This window comes from Panthera tigris, chromosome A2 (assembly GCF_018350195.1).
Source record: "Panthera tigris isolate Pti1 chromosome A2, P.tigris_Pti1_mat1.1, whole genome shotgun sequence".
Taxonomy (NCBI): Eukaryota; Metazoa; Chordata; class Mammalia; order Carnivora; family Felidae; genus Panthera; species Panthera tigris.
The window spans coordinates 160,801,938-160,815,889 of NC_056661.1; the positions used below are offsets into that span (position 1 = coordinate 160,801,938).

A 13,952-nucleotide genomic window follows, 5' to 3' on the forward strand; every position below is an offset into this window, starting at 1 on the left:
AGCCCCAACCTTCCTGCCTCCCCTCCTCCACCAATTCAGGCTCCTGCTGGGAAGCCGGCACCTGTAATGTGTGCACAGGGGCACCCCAAACAGTGGGATTACAGGGCAGCGTTTGGGACCAGCTCCTCCTTTCTCTGGCTGCAGGGCAGCTGAATTGCACTCCTGGGGAGGTGTCCTGTGTCGATGGCACCTGCGTGGGGGCCATCCTGCTGTGTGACGGAACCTGGGACTGCCCAGATGGAGCCGATGAGGGACCCGGGCACTGCCCCTTCCTTTCGCTGCCCACTCCCCCGGCTGGCACTTTGCCGGGCCCCTCCGCTGGCTCTGGGGAGACTGCACCAACTCCCCTGGCCAGTGCCAGCCCTGGTGAGTGTCCTGGAGGAAAAGGGGTAAGAAAACTGCAGTCCCGAGGCCTGGGAAAGAAGAGTGGGGAGGGCGCCTCAGAGGGAGGCATTGGGGCATTGGGGCTGGCACAGACGCAGCCTCCTGAAGACACCAGAATGCACAAAGGGAAGGGGGTTTAAGAGGGACTGGAAGAGTCCAGATCTTACTTGCGGACATGCCCCCACGCCCCCAACCGCTGAGGTGAGGTGGTTGGGGTGGTCAGTGGAATGCCTGGACGAGAGGAGAGGTTTTGGGAAACCAGTCAGGGAGCAAACGGGCGGGAGCGACGGGACGTGGGGAGGTGGGGGCAGTCCGGGCTCGGGAAGGGGGCGGGAAGGGCGGGCACCGGGAGGCGGGCGGCGGCGGTGGAGGGGCCGGGCGGGCCGGGTCTAGCGCGGGTGCCCGCCGCAGCGCCCCCCTGCGGCCCCCTCGAGTTTCCGTGCGGCAGCGGCGAGTGCGCCCCGCGGGGCTGGCGCTGCGACCGCGAGGAGGACTGCGCCGACGGCAGCGACGAGCGCGGCTGCGGCTGGTCCTGCGCGCCGCACCACGCGCCCTGCGCCCGCGGCCCGCACTGCGTGTCCCCCGCGCAGCTGTGCGACGGTGTGCCGCACTGCCCCGACGGCTCGGACGAGAGCCCAGAGGCCTGCGGTGAGAGCCTGGGCCGCCTCGGGGCCGTGTCTTCTCCCCTCCCCCCCCCCCCCCCCCCCCCCCCCCCCCGCGGTGGGCTGCAGGCTAGGGAGCGACTTGGGGCTGCGACCTCAGAGTGTCCTTTGATCTTTTTCCCCAAATTCTCTTTGAAGACTTTGCCCTCCCCTCCCACCCCCCCCCACCCCCTCCCCAGGGGAAAGAAGAAAGAGGCTTTTGTCTTTGCCCGCATTTGGGCCAGAAGGGACACGAGGATGGGCAGTGGCTCAGCAGCGTGGGGAGTGGGCCTGTTTGGAGGGCTACCCCTCCAGCTCCACCCCACCAGACCTGGGAGTTCCCTTCGTACCCCTGCATGTCAGCCCTTCCTGTCCTGGCCACCTCACCCTGGGAGGAGGGGGCAGCTGTCCACCGGCTCCAGTGCCTCCCCAGGTCCGTCTGCCCCTTCTGGACCCCTCCCAAGGTGTCTTTGAGCCAGGTTCAGGTTCCGTGTAGGCTCAGCCTTCTCCTTGCCCTCCCCTTCCAGTACTCTTGGCTCCCCCTGCCAACCCCTCTGCAGAGAGAGGGTGGGAGGGGCAGGAGCCCAACAGGACACTCTCCGGGTGCCCACAGGCTCCACCCAGCTGCCCCCCTGCGGTGGCCTCTTCTCCTGTGGTTTGGCTCCCCAGCTGTGCCTGAGCCTCGAGCAGCTCTGTGATGGGATCTCTGACTGTTCCCAGGGCGAGGATGAGCTGGGCTGCGGTATGGACACGGTTCCCCTGATGAAGGCCAAGGCTGGTGGGGGCTGGGGGGGGAGTTCTCGTCTTACTGTTTTCTTTTCTCTTCCCCTCAGAGGGGATGACCGCCCCAGGAGGCCCCAACGGGACAAAGGTTCCCTGCCCGGAATACTCCTGCCCTGATGGCCTGTGCATCAGTTTCCAGCTGGTGAGAGAGGGAAGGAGGGAGGGGGGAAGGGGGTGGCACAGGCAGAGCCATTGTGCCACCTGACTTGAAAGGAACTTTGATCCTGTTCCCTCCCCAGGTGTGTGACGGGCAGCCTGACTGTGAATTGGCAGGGATGGCAGGGCCTTCCCCAGAAGAGCAGGGCTGTGGGGCCTGGAGCCCCTGGGACCCGTGGGGGCCATGCAGCAGGACATGTGGGCCTGGGATGCAGGCCCGGAGCCGCCGCTGCTCCCCACCTAGTCTCCCGGTGCTGCAGCACTGCCCAGGCCCTGAGCACCAGACTCAGGCCTGCTTCATGGCCGCCTGCCCCGGTGAGGGGCCTGGGGTACCCGGGAGGGCCAGGGGGCGGGCGGCGGCCCAGAGAGAGCAAGGGAGAGGAAGATCACGGGGCTCTCAGACTGGCCTCATGCCCCCCTCCTCCCACTTGTCCTGCCCCTTCTCCTCACAGTGGATGGTGAATGGACCTCTTGGTCTCCCTGGTCCCCGTGCTCTGAGCCATGCACGGGCACCATGACCCGGCAGCGGCAGTGTCACCCACCCCAGAATGGGGGCCGGACCTGCACCATGCTGCCCGGGGGCTCTCACTCCACCCACGAGACCAGTGAGTGCGAGGAAGGAGGGCACGGCTGGGAGGTGGCTTGTTTCGGTTGTTTCGGCAGGGGACCGACCCACCGTTCCGAACCGTGGTTCTGATTTTCTCTCAGGGCCCTGCCCTCGGGACGGCTGCCTCAATGCCACCTGCTCCGGGCAGCTGGTGTTCTGGCCCTGTGCTCCCTGTCCTCTGACTTGCGATGAAGTCTCTGGTCGGGCTGTGTGCTCGGCTGACCAGCCCTGCAGCAGCCCAGGTAAGGGCGGGGGGCGGGGGGCGGCTCTGGGCCCAGGTTGTGGCCGGTGTGTCTGTGGAGGCTGAATGCTCTGCAGGGAAGCCTCACCCTGGGCCTTCTCTAGGCTGCTGGTGCCCTGCCGGACAGGTGCTGGGCAGTGAGGGGCAGTGTGTATGGCCCCGGCAGTGCCCCTGCCTGGTGGATGGCACCCGCTACTGGCCTGGGCAGCGCATCAAAGCCAGCTGCCAGCTGTGCATCTGCCAGGATGGGCGGCCCCAACGCTGTCGGCCCGATCCAGATTGTGCTGGTGAGGCCCCACCCTTGACCCTTCCCGAGGGGTCCTTGTCCCCTCCCAGACTACCCAGCTGGGCACCCAGCCCTCCTCTGACCCCTGACTCTTGGTTCTCCCGCAGTGAACTGTGGCTGGTCATCCTGGTCCCCCTGGGCTGAGTGCCTGGGCCCCTGCGGGAGCCAGAGCATCCAGTGGTCCTTCCGGAGCCCCAACAACCCCCCCCTCTCGGGCCAAGGTCGCCAGTGCCGGGGCATCCACCGCAAGGCCCGCAGGTACTTGCACCCACCCCAGGGACCCACAGAGACCTTTACCTCTCACCTCCAGCGCCCAGGTAGGAAGCTGCTGGTGTGCCCTTTCTTGAGATACTTCCACAGCTACCATGGACTCCAAATGAGGAACCTCTCCTACTCTGAGCCCTATTAGTCTAAACACCAGGATTCCCAGCGCCTCTTTGGGGGAATATCTGGCCTTCTTCTGCATCAGTTTTAGGCTCTCAAGGTCCAAAAGAGGGGTATAGGGAGCCCACAAGTCTAGGGGCAAGTATGGGTCCTCTGGTTTGCACCCTGTGCCTCTGAAGGTCGCTGAAGGGAGGTACTGAGGGGGTGAGCCAGATCTGCCCACCACGCCCCCTCTGAAATGGGCTCCACTGGCTAGGGTCTTGGCACAGATTGCTTCCACACCCCTTTCTTGGGCCAGTTGCAGTTTCTGGGGTGCAGGGCTGGGAGTCAGGAGATAGGGAGACCAAGCATCGCAGCTGGTCCAGGACTTTTCCCGGTTTTATCAGTGAAAGTCCCAAGTCCTGGGAGACCGCTCACTCCGGGCACACCAGGACGGGCTGGTTGCCTAGGCGAGCCCACTCACCCGGCAAGTGGCGGCCCTTCTTCCAGGTGCCGGACGGAGCCGTGTGAGGGCTGTGAGCAGCGGGGCCGGGTCCACAGCGTAGGGGAGCGCTGGCGAGAGGGCCCCTGTGGAGTCTGCCAGTGTCTGCACAACAGCACCGTGCGCTGCTCCCCCTACTGCCCACTGGACGGCTGCCCCCAGGTGAGGGGGCATAGGGGCCTGGGGGCGGGGCAGTGGGAGGGGCATTGTGTAGCGGCCAGGGTTTCCAGCGGCCCGATAGGCTGGGTCGGAGGTTGGCAGGTGGCCGGCTCAGCTTGTCCAGCCTGACTCTTGTGTCCGCAGGACTGGGTCCTGGTGGAGGGGATGGGAGACTCGTGTTGCCACTGTGCCCTTCCTGGTGGTGAGTGGGTCTGGGGAATGGCAGGGAGGAGGATGGTGAGGACTCAGAGGGAGCCCCAGGTGGCAGGATTGAGCGGGGTGGGGGGGACGAGGGGGGATCCGTGGCTACCCCAGCCCCGGCTGGAGGGAGCCTGAGTCCTGGATACTGGGGAAGGAAGGGGCCCTCTGGGTGGAAGGGCTTGTCTCTGTCCTCCTGAGATCAGGTCTCTTCTGTCTTTTTTGGGCTAGAATTCTGCCTCCCCGTCGAGGGTGCTTTCTTTTCTCTGGTTCAGCTGGGTCAGGTCTGGTTCCTGGCCTTTCTCCTAAGAGGAACCAAGACAGAGTTCAACTTTTTCAAGAGTATTTTTGCTTGGAAACTGAGTTATAAACGAACAGAAAAACACAAAGGCTTGAAAGTGAATGCGTTTACGGGTCTAGATTCCTGCTCCTAAAAGTGCACCTACAGGCTGCTGAGGTTAGAGGAGGGCCAGCACTCACAGTTGTACGGATTGTTCACTGTGCAAGTTGGCAAGTGGGAGCTAGACTCCAGCCCACAGGGGTGCTTCCATCCAGAGATACCCTTTTCTAGTGCTCAGAAAGGTCTTCTATTTCTAAATACTCAGTGGAAGTGAAAACCCCCAGTTCATGCCAAGGGAAGGAGAACAGGCCTTTCCCAGCTGGGAGGTTGTTCTGGGGGCTCCTGGAAAGTCCTGAGGGAGAAAGTGCTGCAAGAGGTGGGGAGAGGCCTGGGTGTGGGGCTTGGGGCTAGTGTGAGCCTATCTGCAGGTCTCTCCCTCTTGAACCTTGAGTCTCCCCACACAGGTGAGAACCAGACGATCCTCGCCATGGCCACTCCTGCCCCTTCTCCAGCCTTCAGTCCCCAGATCGGACCCCGTCTGGTCACCTACGTTCTGCCTCCACCTGGAGGTGAGGGCCACATGCGGTTGTAGGTCAGAGAGGAATTACCACCCAGGGTTTGCCCAGCCTAAAAGAGGAGGCAGGAACGCTGCAATTTATCCCTGCCTTCCATGGGGAGGATGGTTAGCCTAAGGATCTGGAAGTCATCCTGGCTTAGGTTGCCTGTTTGACTCTGCTCTCTCTGGACCACCCTTCCAGCCCAAGTCGAGGTCAACCATGGGGCCCTTTGCATCCCTCAGCCCCCCTTGTGACTTCCTGACTATGTCCCTGGCAGGCACCCGCCACCCTCTTCCCTTGCACTCCAGCCCCTCTCTCTTCTGCACCCAGACCCCTGCTATTCTCCTCTGGGCCTGGCCGGACTTCCCAAGGAAAACCTGCAGCTGGAGCTCCCCGCCCAGGCTGCCCTCTTGGGGGCTCCCACCAGGGGGCCTGGCTATCGGGGCGGGAGCACGATCCAGAACACTCGCACTCAGCGGCACACTCTGCCCCCCTACCTGCAGCTGGACCTGATGCTGCCCAGGAACCTCACTGGTCAGTGCGGTGGGGGCGGGGCAGGAGGGACTGGCGGTGATGGGGGGCGGGGCTGGGGGACGGGGCGGTGATGGGGGCGGGGCTGGGGTGGGGCGGTGATGGGGGCGGGGCTGGGGGTGGGCGGTGATGGGGGGCAGGGCTGGGGGGACGGGGCGGTGATGGGGCGGGGCTTGGGATGGGGTAGTAATGGGAGGCGGGGGCTGGGGTTCACTCTCTCAGCTCTGACCCCCGCCTCCTCCTCGCCCCCTCCCTCCCCCCGGCCCACGCTCTAGGCATCATAGTGCAGGAGACTGGGTCCTTGGCCTTGCTGCAGTTCAGCACTGATGGTCTACACTGGCACAACTATAGTGACATCCTGCCTGGCATCCTGCCCCCAGCCAAGGTACTGCCACTCGAGCCTCCTGGGCCAGTGACCCACATGCCTCTTTGCGAATCCCACCGTCTTTGTCCCCAAGGGCCTTCCAGTGTCCCTGAAGAACATTCTTATATTGGAGGCTCGTTGAACACCTGTCATTAGCAGGGCGTCAGGAGCTATCCAAGTGGCTCTGGCGTGGGGCAGGTGTGCAAAGCTCTGTGGAGGGAGGGGAGTCAGGGGACATCAAGTTCACTGAGGATTTCAGAGGCCATGTCAAGAGCAGCTGGGACCCAGCCCTGCCCTGGGGGTTTACATCCTCCCCAGGGAGACAAGCCTCACGAAGCAGGAGGGATCAGTCTACACCATGTGTTCACTCTTAATTCTTTTTTTTAAGGTTTCCCCCCCCCCCAATTTTTAATTTTATTTCTTATTTGAGAGAGAGAGAGAGCACATGCATGTGTGCAGAGGGGTAGGGAGGGAGGGGCAGAGGGAGAGAGAGAGAGAGAAAGAGAGAGAGAGAGAGAGAGGGAGAATCTTAAGCAGGTTCCACACTTAGCGAGGAGCCTGATGAAGGGCTTGATCCCATGACCCTGGGATCGTGACCCTGAGTCAAAATCAAGAGTCTGCCACTCAACCAGCTGAGCCATCCAGGTGCTCCTTCCCTCTTGATTCTTACGGGGCACTAGCCAGGCCCTGGGGACTCACCAGCAGGCACAACCTGGCCCCTGCCCTCAGGGCACCAGGACCAGAACCCACAGCCTTGAGGGACCCTGGTGATTAATGCCAGGAGAGCATGCTTTTCATGCCTTGACGGCTGGGGGACTCGGATTGGGCGGGGGCACTCAGCAGGGTCGGGTGGCAGTCCGGAGAAAAGGCAGGTTCGGGTCTGGTGAACAGTCACCCCTGTTCCTGCAGCTTTTCCTTAAGAACCTGGATGAAGTGGCCCCCACAGTGTGGATGTTTGGCCAGATGGTGCAGACTCAGCATGTCCGGGTGTGGCCCCGTGTCCCCCACAGTGACACCAACCACAGCACCTCCCCGTGGGTGGAGCTGCTGGGCTGTGAGCCAGGTATGGGCGGGGCTGGCAGTGGGATCGGCGGGAGTGGGAAGAGGGGCGGACAGGAGCCCTCAGCCCTCCCCTCCCACCAGCGTCCCCGCTGGTGGCGCCCCTGTGCCCAGGGGCTGGGCACCGCTGTGCCAGCGGTGAGTGTGCCCCAAGGGGAGGCCCGTGTGATGGCGTGAAGGACTGTGAAGATGGCTCTGATGAAGAGGGCTGTGTGCCCCTGCCCGCGGGCACTGGCAGGTACGGGTGCCCAGCTCAGCCTTGGAGGGGTCAGCCACGGGAGAGATGTCCTGCACTATTTCCCTGGCCTTGCGTGCTGTGTTGGTGCAGCTGGGTGCCTTTGGAGGCCCCCTTCCCACCACGGGATTCTAGGATCCTCTGCCATTTTCCTAGAGTCTGGAGGTCACTGGTTCTCAAAATGTGGCCCCTGGACCAGCAGCAGCAGCAGCATCACCTGGCAGTTGTTAGCAATGCAGATTCTCAGGCCCGAGCTCCGCCGGGCTGAGCCGGACACTCGAGGGTGGGGCCCAGAAATCTGTTTTACAAGCCCTGCAGGGGGTTAATACGTTGAAAACCACTGGGATAATGTCTCCTTTGTCTAGTCTTAGCGGGCGTGCCCTTTTGGAGTGCCCCAGCCCTGCCCTGCCCTGCCCTGGGCCCACCCTGGGAGCGCTGACACCCCTGCCTGGGTGGTGGCTCTGAAGCTGGGAGAACCCCTGGAGTCCCTTGGTTATTTTTCTTCCCAGAGTCCGGTCCACAGCCGGGACCCCAACTCTCTCCTCCACCCTGCCCGGACAGCTGTTCCCCCAGCCCAGCAAGGTGAGTGGAGAGCTGTAGGCCCAGCAGGTGGGGTGCGGGGCATGGGGAACCCTGGTCCCAGGGCCTCAGCAGCCACGTTCCCTCGCCCTGCACTCTCCCTCTCTTCACACCTTCAGCCAGCGCTGCCTCCCCACGTGTCCCTGGTCTGCTCTCGCAGTCCGCTTCAGCCCGTGAGCCTTCCGGGGGCCAGCCCGGTGCTGGACTGGGGGCTGGAGGTCAGAGGGGCAGAGAAGCACAGGGCAGGTGCCTGGCCTGGAGGAGTTTGGGAGACAGGAGAGGCCTTCACCCCCAGGTGGCAAAGTTATGCCCACAGGGCTGGAAACAGGGCATCAGACACTCAGAGGTGGGAAAAGCCTTACTTGTCCCCAGGGTCCCCAGAGGCTTCCTGGAAGAAGCTTGAAGGATGGGGCATCTGAGGCAGTGGGGTCTGCAATGTGGAGATGAAAGGTGGACACTCTCCCTCTGGAGAACAGCCTGGTCAGGGACCCAAGGGGAGAGCGACCATAGCGCTGAAGCCCATATGTGTGGATACTGGGGGGAAGATGGGGTTTGGGGGGGCAAGAGCAGAAGCAGAATCCTAGGTGGGTCAGCGAGAATAGCCCCTGGGTGTCAGCCCGGAGGTGTTGTAGGGAAGTAAGTCTCCACCCCCCAGCTGTGCCCTGTGCTGCAGGGACAGGGGAGGGGCCATGGGACATAGGTGCATCCCAAAGGCAACGAGAGCTAGGTCCCTATTCTCAGGTGGAACTGCCCTCGGGGCCCTGCGCTGTATGGGCAGCTGACCCCTCTCCCTCTGCAGGGTCTGGCAGATGCAGAACACTGGCGTCCCTGGCGAGGGTCATCTGTACCCCCCACAGGTATGTACCCAAACTCTAAGCCCCATCCCCAGCCCCCCACCCTGCCCACCCCTTCAGGGCGAGGGCTATTACATCTCGGCATTCAGTCTCCTGACACCTGACATCCCTAAGTGGAGCAGGATTGCTTCTAGAAGGAATACTTGGTCACCGTGGAGGACACCTTGGCTAAATCCTGCCCCTGCCCGCCCTCCCGGACTGTAGGGTTGGATCCCCCAGACTGGTTCCCAGGGCTGAGCGTGTGCCCTGAAGTATGGTTGCCTTCTCCAGACCCCTGGCCAGGACAGGGGCTCCCTGGGGCTACGGGGTGCTGTCTGGCCCCGCCTGTGCCCCCTCTGTTCACCTATGGATGCAGCCACGTACCCCTTTCTGAAGGGTTTGCTGGCCACGCATGTCTCTAAGTGGGCACAGGGAACATGGGGTCACCAAGTTAGCATGTTCCTAAACTGGACAAGGAAGGGGCTCCCTGAGGGTCATATACCAGCCTCCCTGGTATATGGACAAGGACAAGGACAAGGACAAGGAAGGGGCTCTCTGAGGGTCATGTACCAGCCTCCCTGGTATATGGACAAGGACAAGGACAAGGAAGGGGCTCCCTGAGGGTCATGTACTAGCCTCCCTGTGGCTGCCTGACTTTTCACCTGCACGTTAGCCTGAGGAGAGCTGTCTTCAGAGCAAGGCCGGAAATGGGCGGGGCTGTCAGCTGGCTGTGGCTTGGCTCTGACCTCCTCTTTTGGGAGATGTTGGCTTGCCTCACCACCTCCCTGGGCTCTGTTTTTCCATCTGTAAGAATAAGAGGTCTAAGTTCGACCCCTTCCCGTGAGTTCCAGCGAAAGTCATCCAGGAGCCCGGCTGGCCCGTCCTTCTGTGTTTTTTGTGAAAAGCAGACGAAGCAACTTGTACCATCGCTTGAGTCCGCAAGATGCAGGCTATGTGATGAATTCTAACGTCACGCTGAGTCTGGTTCTTGAAAACTGGCTGTGTCATAACGTTAATCCTTTGTTGGGCAATGAGAATCTCGAACCCCCTTTTTGCTGTAGCTGCCAGGAGGTCATCGGGTGCAGACTTGAATGTCTCATTGTGCTGTCGGTTCCTCTTGGAAGCTGCCGTGTGTGGCTTCTTGAGAGTAGGGTACAAATCTCAGCTTGACACTAAGCGCTTTTGTGCTTTCATTTAAAACCCTCTTGTGCTCCTTGAGTCCAAGTTCCACCTCATTTGTGGTCTGAAGTCCCTCAGAAGGTGTGGTGTGGTCTGTGCTCAACCCTGCACCACCCAAAGCCTGGATACCCCTTTGGAGAACCCATTTCTGCTTCATCTCCCGGAAGGGGAGCTGGAGGGCCTCACCTCTCTCCTTCTGCACCCACAGGGAAGGGGCCAGTGACCCAGGTCCCAGACTCCGAGGCTCCTCGCTTGAGTCCTCGGGAATCTGTGCAGACCATGACCACCCCCGCGACCTCCCAGCCTCAGGCCAAGGCCCTGAGACCAGGAACGACAGCCATGACAGAGCTCCCCCTGCACCCCATGAGTCCAGTGGCCCCTGCTGGTAAGATTCTACCTTCTTCTGCCTGCTAAACCTATGCATCTGAACAACTCCCCGTCGGAGAAACAGGCCCCTGGAGGTTAGCCGCTTTGCCCAAGATCCCACAGTGTAAGGTCAGAGTTTTGGTAGGATCAGGCCTAGGACCAAGTCTCCTGATGCAGTTCACTGTTCTTCCATTATCCCAAGAGAGGCGGGAAGTGGGGGCACACACACCAGATGTCAGGAGGAAGGAGACTGGGGGCTGAGGGAGGGGGATGTGGTGGGCAGGTGTCCAGTCAGCTGGCCGCGATGGTGCCCACAGGCCAGAGTGTCGCCCCGCCGCCATTCCCACCTGTGCAGTGTAGCCCAGGCCAGGTGCCCTGTGAGGTGCTGGGCTGCGTGGAGCGGGAGCAGCTGTGTGATGGGAGGGAGGACTGTCTGGACGGCTCCGATGAGAGGCGCTGTGGTGAGTAGGGGACCCTGCAGGGCTCCCCGGAGGGTTTGAAGTCATGTGGGTAGCAGTGACCAGAGGGCTTTAGGTTTGGAGAAGTCTCTGCCCCCTATTCCTGGCTCATATGGGAAGGAACTGTGAGGGGCTAGGGGTAGCAGAGAGTGAAAAGAGCCTGAGTGGGTAAGAACAGCTAGGAATGTGTGTGTCTTTGGGGATGGTGACGAGGGCAAATGCAGTAGGTCTTAGGTCATGGCTTGTTTCATAAACCCTGTCTGATTTTTGAGGAGACTCATCTAACCATCTATCCATCCATCCATCCATATATGCATACATCCACCCACCCATCCATCTACCTACCCACCCATCCATCCATTCATCCACCCACCCATCCATCTACCTACCCACCCATCCATCCATTCATCCATCCACTTATCCATCCATCTATCCATCCACCCACCCATCCATCTACCTACCCACCCACCCATCCATCTACCTACCCACCCACCCATCTATCCACCCACCCATATATCCATCTATCCATCCATCCACCCACCCATCCATCCATATATCCATCCATCCATCAATCCATCCATCCATCCATCCCTCCACCATCCATCCATCCATCCATCCATCCATCCAAAGTAGATCACTATGCTCAAAGCCTACTCTCTCAATCAGGGAAGGGCCACCCCAGGGAGCATGCATTCAGGAAGAGGTTACCCCAGGGAAGGAACTGTTGTTCTAGACAGCTTGATGTCTTTCTAGACCCCCCATGAGCCATTAACAAGCAAAGAGGCTGGGTGAGAGCCTGTGCAGACCAGAGCCCATGATCTCCCCCTCACATGTAGACAGAAGGCTGTACTGAGCGTGGGAAGCTTCAGGAGGAAGGAGGGGCAGGATCTCTGGTTGACAAGTGTGTTCTGCTTTTGGCCCGAGGTTGAAGGGGCTCAGTGTATCACCCAGTCAGGAATCACTTATGTGGCTCCCTTCCCCTCACCTTGCTGGCAGCGAGCGCCGCGCCCTTCCCGGTGCCCGCCACGGCCCTGCCTGGGCTGCCGGCCTCGAAAGCCCTCTGCTCCCCAAGCCAGCTGAGCTGCGATAGCGGTGAGTGCCTGCCGGCCGAGCGACGCTGTGACCTGCGGCCTGACTGCCAGGACGGCTCTGACGAGGACGGCTGTGGTACGGACCTGGCCAGGGGACACCTCTGAGGGCCCCGCTCCTGCACGAGCCCCCTCTGAGTCCTGCGCGCCCATCCCCTTGCAGTGGACTGTGGGCTGGCGCCCTGGTCTGGCTGGAGCAGCTGCAGCCGCAGCTGTGGGCTGGGCCTCGCCTTCCAGCGCCGGGACCTGCTGCGGCCTCCCCTGCCTGGGGGCACCTGCCTGTCCGATAGGCTCCGCAGCCAGCCCTGCTTCGTGCAGGCCTGCCCAGGTGACTGGCACCCAGGCCTCCTCAGGACCCCGCCCCCCCTGCCCCCGGAAGGGACACCTGGGGTGGATTCCTATCCGAGATCCACCTGGGGGAGTGCCCTTGCGCTCTTGGGGACCCCGGTGTCTGGGCTCCTCTCCACGACTCTAGGGGGACAGCCCCTTCTGAAGTCACAGCCTCGTACCTCCAAAGGGCTTAGGAGGAAGGCTGCCCCTGGCCTTGCCCTTTTTCCTGCCTGAGTGGCCCTGGATGGGTTCCTACCCTCCTCTAGTGTGGGGACTGGATGGGTAAAGTTGTTTCCACTTCAGAGTGAGGGTGTTCCCAGGCTGTGCCTGAGGCCTCATAGCCCTTGTGTTCTGTAGGTGCGAGGGAGTAGTCCCGACCTTGCCTCTGCTCCAGAGAGGGGTTTCCCACACCTGGTCTCCTAACCTGGTTTTTTCTGCTGCCACCAGGAGGAGCCCCGCTCCAGTCTCCCCACTGCCCCAGCCCTTTTCCAGGGACCAGAGCCTTCATCCTGGGAGGCACCTAGAGATCTTTGCTCAAGTCCCTCCACCAAGGGGAGGTTTCCTGGGACAGGAGAAGAGCCTGTTGAGTCCCCGTGGTGCTGGACTAGGCCAGGCCCTAGTCCACCTAGCTGGCCACCACGCAGGCCCCTTCTCTACCCTGCCACCTTGCTTTCTCCAGTGCGGTCTGAGTCTCCTTGGGCTCACCTGGTCCGCCTCCATCCTTTCTTCCCCCCACAGTGGCTGGGGTGTGGGCTGTGTGGGAGGCCTGGGGGCCCTGCAGCGTCTCCTGTGGGGGTGGCCACCGAAGTCGGAGGAGGAGCTGCGTGGATCCTCCGCCCAAGAATGGTGGTGCTCCCTGCCCTGGGGCCTCCCAAGAGCGGGCACCCTGCGGCTTGCAGCCCTGCACGGGTGACACAGGTGAGGGAGCAGGGCTGGGCAGGGGCATCCAGGGATGGAGCCCTGTGGGGGCGGGGCTGTTAGGGAAGGTCACCGGGCCTCCTGCTACCCGCCCCACCTCGTGTCCCTCTCCCACCAGACTGTGGGCTGGGCCGTGTTCACATCAGTGCTGAGCTGTGCCAGAAGGGGCTGGTGCCACCATGTCCACCGTCCTGCTTGGATCCTGAGGCCAACGGAACCTGCAGTGGACACTGTCTGGAAGGTGAGGCACACCCAGCAGTCAGGGTGCGGCAGACAGAGCCCTCGGGAGGAGGATACTCACCAGCCTTCGGTCTCCAGCCTCCCTGCCCCTCTCACCAGCCTTCGGTCTCCAGCCTCCCCGCCCCACTGCCCCCCTGCGTGGGGCTGAGTGCCCTCCTGCCTCCACCCCAGGATGCCGCTGCCCCCCTGGGCTTCTCCTCCATGATGGCCGCTGCCTGCCCCTCTCTGAGTGCCCTTGCCTGGTGGGCGAAGAGTTGAAGCAGCCGGGGGTGCCCTTCCTCCTGGACAACTGCAGCCGCTGGTGAGGATGTCTTCTGTGGCAGGGAGTGCCTGGGTCAGGGGACCAGCCCCTCTCCACCCCCCCCCTTCCCAGTCCTGACCTCCTCGGCCTCTCCCCCCCCTGCAGCGTGTGCGAGAAAGGGGCCCTGGTGTGCGAGCCCGGGGGCTGCCCTGTGTCCTGTGGCTGGTCAGCTTGGTCCTCCTGGGGTCCCTGTGACCGCTCCTGTGGCTCTGGAGTGCGAACTCGGTTCAGGTGTGCAGGACGGAGCCATTGTG

General features: G+C 62.2%; 1 protein-coding gene across 1 annotated transcript in view; it reads left to right on the forward strand.

Moving 5' to 3' along the window:
* Positions 1-13,952, forward strand: part of SSPOP — a 56,801-nt gene that overhangs the window by 15,469 nt on the left and 27,380 nt on the right. Inside the window, exons 30-55 of the mRNA XM_042977227.1 lie at positions 145-366; positions 796-1,032; positions 1,639-1,767; positions 1,859-1,950; positions 2,048-2,279; positions 2,417-2,569; positions 2,673-2,813; positions 2,917-3,099; positions 3,206-3,356; positions 3,972-4,125; positions 4,267-4,321; positions 5,125-5,229; positions 5,548-5,751; positions 6,024-6,133; positions 7,022-7,175; positions 7,256-7,409; positions 7,916-7,988; positions 8,785-8,842; positions 10,206-10,382; positions 10,681-10,824; positions 11,818-11,988; positions 12,073-12,237; positions 12,978-13,157; positions 13,276-13,398; positions 13,569-13,698; positions 13,804-13,929. Of these exons, the coding sequence (XP_042833161.1) occupies positions 145-366; positions 796-1,032; positions 1,639-1,767; positions 1,859-1,950; positions 2,048-2,279; positions 2,417-2,569; positions 2,673-2,813; positions 2,917-3,099; positions 3,206-3,356; positions 3,972-4,125; positions 4,267-4,321; positions 5,125-5,229; positions 5,548-5,751; positions 6,024-6,133; positions 7,022-7,175; positions 7,256-7,409; positions 7,916-7,988; positions 8,785-8,842; positions 10,206-10,382; positions 10,681-10,824; positions 11,818-11,988; positions 12,073-12,237; positions 12,978-13,157; positions 13,276-13,398; positions 13,569-13,698; positions 13,804-13,929 (3,823 nt within the window). The remainder of the gene's footprint in view (positions 1-144; positions 367-795; positions 1,033-1,638; positions 1,768-1,858; positions 1,951-2,047; positions 2,280-2,416; positions 2,570-2,672; positions 2,814-2,916; positions 3,100-3,205; positions 3,357-3,971; positions 4,126-4,266; positions 4,322-5,124; positions 5,230-5,547; positions 5,752-6,023; positions 6,134-7,021; positions 7,176-7,255; positions 7,410-7,915; positions 7,989-8,784; positions 8,843-10,205; positions 10,383-10,680; positions 10,825-11,817; positions 11,989-12,072; positions 12,238-12,977; positions 13,158-13,275; positions 13,399-13,568; positions 13,699-13,803; positions 13,930-13,952) is intronic.